The following is a 7,304-nucleotide window of genomic DNA, read 5'->3' as shown; positions in this document are numbered from 1 at the left end:
TTTTAGAAAAAAAGCTAAAAAAAAATGGAAAATGAAAATGTCCGTAAAGAGCTCAAAATAAATCAAAATATTTTGAAAATGTTATGGTGTATAGAAAATGCTAAGATAAACATTCAGTCAAAATTTCTTATATCTACGGTCATTTGTTTTAAAGTTACACCAAAAACCAAAATCGATTTTCTCGAAAACAGATTTTGCGTAAAAATTCCCGTTTTTCCTTAATTTTTCTTTTGTTTTTCACGGCGCGTTTGAAAACTATTGGAAAAATTTTATTTTTGACCCCCCAAAGTACCAACTAGATTCACTTTCCTATCAGAAAAGGTACTGTTGAAGAAAATCCAAGCACTTTTACTGTCCTAAAACGTGATGACAGACACAAAAAAAAAAATAAAAAAAAAATATAAAAAAAAAAAAAAAAACACACATCATTGTAAAATCAATACATTCATCGTTCCACTCAGAATCTAAAAATGTTAAACCTAAAATAAAATTTGTGTTAAAAATATATTTTTTATCATATTAATATAAAATTTAAAATGAATTCACTATAAATAATATACTTGAAGAACAGTATGGTATATTCTAAATATTTGTTAAATTTTGTACATTTATCTAGTTAGATACCTAGTCAGGTGATCTATCTCACCTATACAAACTGAACTACCTACCGATATTTGAATTAAATTTGAGTGTCAGTGATATATACATTTATGATGCTTACATAAATAATTTATATATTTATACAAATGTCTGTGTAAATTTATAATATTTATATTGCATACATTTACGTGAATTCATTTTATCTGAGCAAATTCATGTCAAGATGTACAGGTTTTGTAAGTGTTTCTGAATTTTGCACTTTTTTTTATAAATTTTTGGATTATTACACTACAAATTACCACAGATGTTATATAATATTTTCTGTATAAACTACATAATTTAGCACAATTTAAAAGTTTTTGGAATATACCCATTGATGATTATTTAATATAAATTAAATGTCTATTGTCTATAGTTAAATTACTGTGCAAATATTTAGTTTTAGATATGCTTGTATTTTCTCGTGTATGACCGCCGAGTGTTTACCAGCTTACCTAGCTACTACTCAAAGCAAAACTCATTTAATAATAAATGATCATCTTAATTAATACTCATAACACAATTACAAAATATATTAATAATGTACACTATTATTTAGGGCTATTGGGATGGTTATGACTCGAATGTTAACCCCAACATCCTCTCCGAATTTTCAGCAGCAGCTCTCAGAATTGGTCACACATTTTTGCCCACTTCGATTGAAAGATGGAGCAGAGCTCACAAATTCATAGGTAAATTAGAATAAATCAACACCACTATATTATAAATAGTACATAATATTATGTACATTACAAAATAATAACAAATATCAAAAATTTTAATTCATGTTCGTTTAGCTTCTAAAAAATTGTCCGATCTTATCCGCCGGCCATATGATTTGTATAGAGCTGGTGTTCTCGACGAGTACATAATGGGTTTGACTAATCAAGTTGCTCAGGCTATGGACGATTCAGTAACGCAAGAGGTTACGAACCTGTTGCTGAAGAAACCGGGCATGAGGTTTGGAGTGGATTTAGTATCATTTAATATCCAAAGAGGCAGAGATTTTGGTTTACCCGGATACATGGAATACAGGTAAAATATTGTTTGACGATTAATGTAACATGATTTTTACAAATAATTATATTAAATGTAATGAAATATTATAATATAATACTTCGTTAATTAAAATCACATTTGTGTGGGTATGATCTCATAGTTTAAATAATGTTAAGTTAAAGAACTATGCTCCTTTTTAGGTCTTAACGTCAACTGTTTGAAAATTATAATCATTCACCTTATAAACAGTGAGAATGGAAAATCGTAATTAAAAAAAAAATATTCAAGTTAGATTTTACAAACTTTTAATTCTTACAAAATAAAATGTGAATCCATAATGATTTTAAAAAGTATTTGAATTAGAAACCTACTTATAAAATACAATATTGATAAAGATTTGATTTTTATAAAATAAAATTATGGAAAAACAATAAAACGAAAAAATATCTTGTCTGAAATATTTTGTAAAAATTAATTTTTCTCCTCATGCTAAATGCTATAATATTTCGTGAATTAGGAATAGTGAAAATTTAATATGCTATTGTGCACTATGCTATTGTAATTAAAATCGAAAATGCATAAAATATAATAAAATTGGGTATGTCAAAAAAAAAATGTGTTTAATCTAAATAGTTGTTATGTACTCATGGCATATACTCATATTTTAATAGCAGTTTAATTCACGAATTTGTTTTATTTATACGTACAGACTTATTTACAACCATTGTTTTCCACTCATCAACAACTTAACATTTATTAATTCTTTAATATATTTTTTATTTTATTGATATAATTAATAACGTCGGCGGTATCTATGGTCGTTAGTTTAAAAGTATTATGCTAGGTTACAAAAACAATCGCTAAACAAATTAATAGTGAGCTGATCCCTCATAAACATGATTGGTCCATTATAAGGAACCATTTATTTAATCCATTTCTTATGCGACTCTGAATTATTTATACGGTTTATTTGTATTATATTATATACAATTTATTTGCAATATAATATGCTACATTGCTACATAATATATACAACTTAAACAAAGTCACATATTTTTTTTTATTTCAAGACGTTATCGATGTTTATATTGGATTGTAGGTCTGGTTGTAGCTAATCTGGCTTCTCCTATCTGTGTTATGTGGTGTTTGACTGTCGCTATATTTTTTATTTGAAATTTAGTCATTTTTTTTTTGTTCACACAATGTACCAAATTTAGTTTTTATACTTAACTGATTATGCTGTAAGAAGTATTTATTTATTTTTATCATAATTAATAATGTAAATGTTATTTATTTTAGAAAGTTTTGTGGCCTACCAGCGTCTGACTTATTCCAAAGTTTATCAGGAGACATGCCTAATTCCACTATTCACCGATATTCAACCATATATGAGTGAGTAAGAATCTGAAAGTTTAATATTATAATTTATTAAATTAATTTTGCTCTTACAGTTCTCCAGAAGATGTAGATTTATGGTCAGGTGGTGTATCCGAAAAACCTTTACCCGGAAGCATGGCAGGTCCGGTATTTTCGTGTATTTTGGCTACCCAATTTAGTTATGCTAAAAGAGGTGATCGTTTTTGGTACGAACTGCCAAATCAACCATCTTCTTTTACTCCAGGTATATTCAAGTCAAACAATACATACTTAATAAATAAATAATCAAATATTAAAAATGCATTTTTAAATAATATTTAGATCAATTACAAGAAATCCGAAAAACAAGATTAGCTCGAGTGTTGTGTGATAACACTGATTTGATCGACACTATTCAACTATGGCCAATTGTTCTTCCTGATCATGAAATGTAAGAAATATATAGATATTTATATTTTAAATTCGATTGTTATCACCCTTAATATTAAGTTTTTTTTGTGAAGATAAACGTCCAATCTGATAATTTTTAAAATTTAATATAAATAACATTTCATTTGTTCTTAAACAATTTAAAATAAATATATTTTAAAAATATGAACTATACAATTATTTATTAAAAATTAAATTAAAATGTCAATGGTTTGTTTTTAATTTGAATAATATAGGTAATAGGTGCAATTAAATGTTTCATTAAGACATTAAGCTTAAGTTTTATAAGGTTTGACATTTTTTATTCTGTGATGAAAAAAAAAATATATTTATTATTTAATTTATACATGATGTATTTCCATATCTTACATTTTAAAGTAGGAAAAAATATCAAGAAGTTATTCGTTTAAGTGTTGAATACATTAGATATTATTTCATATCTGTTTTTTAACCTTATGTTAGAAAAATAATTGTAAAAGTGACCTTCAATACTGTCTTATTAATTAGCTTAACACTTTAATAATTTAAATTTAAATAAAAATAAAACGATAAATATTTCTCTGATCCCTCTCAATTTGCAGGTATTTAAAAAATATGTAATCCTGTTTAGTTGAAAAAATCAAAGCACTCGTCCACTTGAAATTAAATCAACTATAGTCAAATAAAAATTATTAAGAACTGATCGGATTTAGTCCATTTAGTAGGAATATAATTTTCATTTTTGAAACTAATTCCGAATAACATAATAATATACTCAAGCAAATACAATTTAACACTTTATTGGTTTGTAAACTTTTTATCGGTTCATTAAATAATAAATAATATGTAAACGTTATTTTAATTAACTTGTCTTTTTGCAGAAATCCTCGAGTACCATGTCGTAGCGGAATTATTCCATCATTAAACCTGAACAAATGGGCTGATTTCCCAACGACCTCGTGAAATATATAGCCACATTTATTTTAGATCGAACACCACCTATACGAAATAGTATTTTAATGATACATTTTCTTAAGTGAAGAGAGGGTTTTGGAATCATTGTATTTATTATAATCGAGTATATTATTATGTTGCTAGTTTTATAATTTATAATATACACTATCTAAGAGATTTATTTTCCTGTCAATAAATGTATGTATTTAATTTGTTTTGTTGTAATCAAGTGTAAAATAATAATTAATATATAACCTAGGTATGCATTATTTTTGAAAATAGTATTTTGATTTACAATTAATTATTATACAATGCTATCCTTTAACCGGCAACCTACAAATTCACTTCATTGTAAAATGATTCTGAAATTTCGATTTATCATATTTTTTTGTACTTTTTGTGATTTTATGATTTTATGGATATCTTAAAACATATCGAAGACTTTTTTTATTTTTATATAATTTATCACATACATTTTATACATCAAATAAACTTTGAAACATATATTATTATTTTTATTATTGTTTAAAAGAGTTGTTGTCATTTACCATTTAAGCTCGATAGTCGATAATTAAAACACAACATATTACATTTTGTGCATTTAAACTTTGAAGATTAATTGCTCTTTTGTGTATTAATTTAGTCTTAACTCAAAACCGTTTTTACCGTAATGTCAACTGCCTGGTATTATACTTAGATGATGTAGGACAGTTGAAATGTTTGTATTAAAATAAAATTGAATTATTAAAAAAAATGACATTTTTACCTTTGGATTTATATAGCTTGTTTTTTGTGTTAGTTTCCCTATAGGGAATTTTTTTTTGGGAGGGGGTTCGTTTTCAACAGTTTTCTATTTCATCTATAACCTATCTCTAATTAATGTTATTTAATATTTTTTTTATCATACAGATTATAGAAACCTATTATTTAAATAGGTAGATAGTAAAAATTTAACAGTCCAAAGAATTTATGTTTAATATATTTGTGAGCATTACACATTATTTAAAATCTTAGCCTGACTATCGAGGTAGGTACCTATTTTTTGTTTAATGTAAAATAATCAAAAGCGTTAATTATGAATGTTTAAATTGTACTGATTTCGTATACAATAATTTCTATTAAAAGATTATGTATATTTATTTTATTGTTTATATAAGACAAGCTATACCTACATTGTTCCTTATAATATTTCTCGATCGTGTTATCTTAGACCAGACAGTGATGTCAAACTTCAAAACAATTGGAGGATTTTTTTAAATTAAATTTTATTAATTGTTTACCATACTGAACTAGATATTTAAATCTATCCAAGGTCAATCATTGTCTAACGAGATATCTTTACGTAACTGTATGATCTTAGTATAGGGATGAGAGAGGTAGGGCAAAACAACCTTGACGAAAGCATAGAAGCACCCAACATGTTTATTACTATATTAGTGTACCGACGGTATCAGCGCGAGTTCGCAGAAGTCATCAGAAATAGTGAAGTTTTCAATAAGGGTAAGTGAATTTTTATATATTTTGCTTTTATTCGAGAGTATTTTTTCTTATAGGCACTCGTGCGATACCAAATACTTATTTTAATTTAAAAATATATATTAAAACAATATTAAGGTTACTGCAAAGCCGATATCACAATCATAGATATTATTTTTAAAAAAACAGTTAGGCAATAAGTGAAATCTTGAAAGTTATGTACTTGTATGTATAATATATGTTTAGGCCAATATTATTTTGTTGTCTAGAATTTTAAATTGCCATTTTCAGTAGATGTATACATTATACGTATATATGCGAACAAGACTTGATTTTTTAATTATTGTTATATTAGGTACTCGACGTTTATAAGTTTTGTTCACGTAATGCGTATACTATATGCACACTACGCTGCATAATATAACGTCTTCATTCTTTAGATATACATTTATTTCTATTTTTCAATCAAACCGTCGTACACATCTTGACGTCTGTACATGTTCATTTCGATATTTACTGTTTTCAATTTAGGTACTTAAGAGTTAGACAAAATAATAATAGGTACTAATTTGTTAAAACTATATTCAAATAATTGCACTCCGTACTCGATCGTCACATAAAAATGTTCGTAGACGAATACCTGTTAAAATATTATAAACGTGGAAAATGATTTACGGTTTGAGGAATAGGTATAATATTTTAATAAACAACATCGACCGCGGCGTCCTTCGCAATAATCCGAGGCAATAACCCATTTCATATATGATATTAATATACATTTATAAAAATACGTCTTTTCTAATTAATATTATATGAATCAAGTGCCCGTTAAACCAACATGTCTTTATCACTATTACACAAATATTTGTTAATGCGTGTTTACTGTATTATATATACACGTAGGTACTACTGTGCTAGGCGGTCAACACTAGTCGTTACGACTGTCAAATTCGTAACTATAGGATTTCAAGGTTTCTAGTTTTATAATTATACATGCATGTAATAATGCAATTGGGTTTAATTTAGAATGTATATAGGTGTCAAGCGTTATTATATTTGAAGTTCGATCGTATCGAACAGGTTTTCGATATAAATATATATCGTTTATAATAATATAATACCCACGCGAGCGCGAATCTGTCAAAAAAAAATTACGTTTTTTAATCCGTATAATAAGAGTGCACCACACGCACCGCTGCTGTAAGTCATTGTTATTGTTACCAATAATAATGTATTATACTTAATAGATTTGTTGATTTTTTTTTGTGACGACGTTACCTTAAAATTGCATACACAAAACGCCGTCTTATTGAAAATAATAGGCGACGAATTATTCGGTTTTTGATATGCATAATATTTAAATATATTATACCATTCTCACGCGTAATGTGCAGTACACCGTGCTTCAGGTACCCATCAATGGAAATAATAGCCAAAACATCAAGTGCTTG

General features: G+C 26.6%; 2 protein-coding genes across 2 annotated transcripts in view; both read left to right on the top strand.

Annotated features, from left to right (window-relative positions):
- Positions 1 to 5,154, top strand: part of LOC100166358 (chorion peroxidase-like) — a 31,038-nt gene extending 25,884 nt beyond the window's left edge. The window contains exons 10-15 of the mRNA XM_003241868.4: positions 1,199 to 1,331; positions 1,437 to 1,674; positions 2,938 to 3,030; positions 3,090 to 3,259; positions 3,337 to 3,445; positions 4,305 to 5,154. Coding sequence (XP_003241916.2) covers positions 1,199 to 1,331; positions 1,437 to 1,674; positions 2,938 to 3,030; positions 3,090 to 3,259; positions 3,337 to 3,445; positions 4,305 to 4,386 — 825 coding nt within the window. The 3' untranslated portion in view covers positions 4,387 to 5,154. The remainder of the gene's footprint in view (positions 1 to 1,198; positions 1,332 to 1,436; positions 1,675 to 2,937; positions 3,031 to 3,089; positions 3,260 to 3,336; positions 3,446 to 4,304) is intronic.
- Positions 5,155 to 5,758: 604 nt separating this feature from the next.
- Positions 5,759 to 7,304, top strand: part of LOC100165676 (laccase-1) — a 38,011-nt gene continuing 36,465 nt past the window's right edge. Inside the window, exon 1 of the mRNA XM_003241838.3 lies at positions 5,759 to 5,877. The gene's annotated coding sequence lies outside the window, so the exon portion shown is untranslated. The remainder of the gene's footprint in view (positions 5,878 to 7,304) is intronic.

Source organism: Acyrthosiphon pisum, chromosome A2, assembly GCF_005508785.2.
Source record: "Acyrthosiphon pisum isolate AL4f chromosome A2, pea_aphid_22Mar2018_4r6ur, whole genome shotgun sequence".
Classification (NCBI taxonomy): Eukaryota; Metazoa; Arthropoda; class Insecta; order Hemiptera; family Aphididae; genus Acyrthosiphon; species Acyrthosiphon pisum.
The sequence above is the reverse complement of the archived record's forward strand: the minus strand, read 5'-3'. Positions and strand labels throughout refer to the sequence as shown.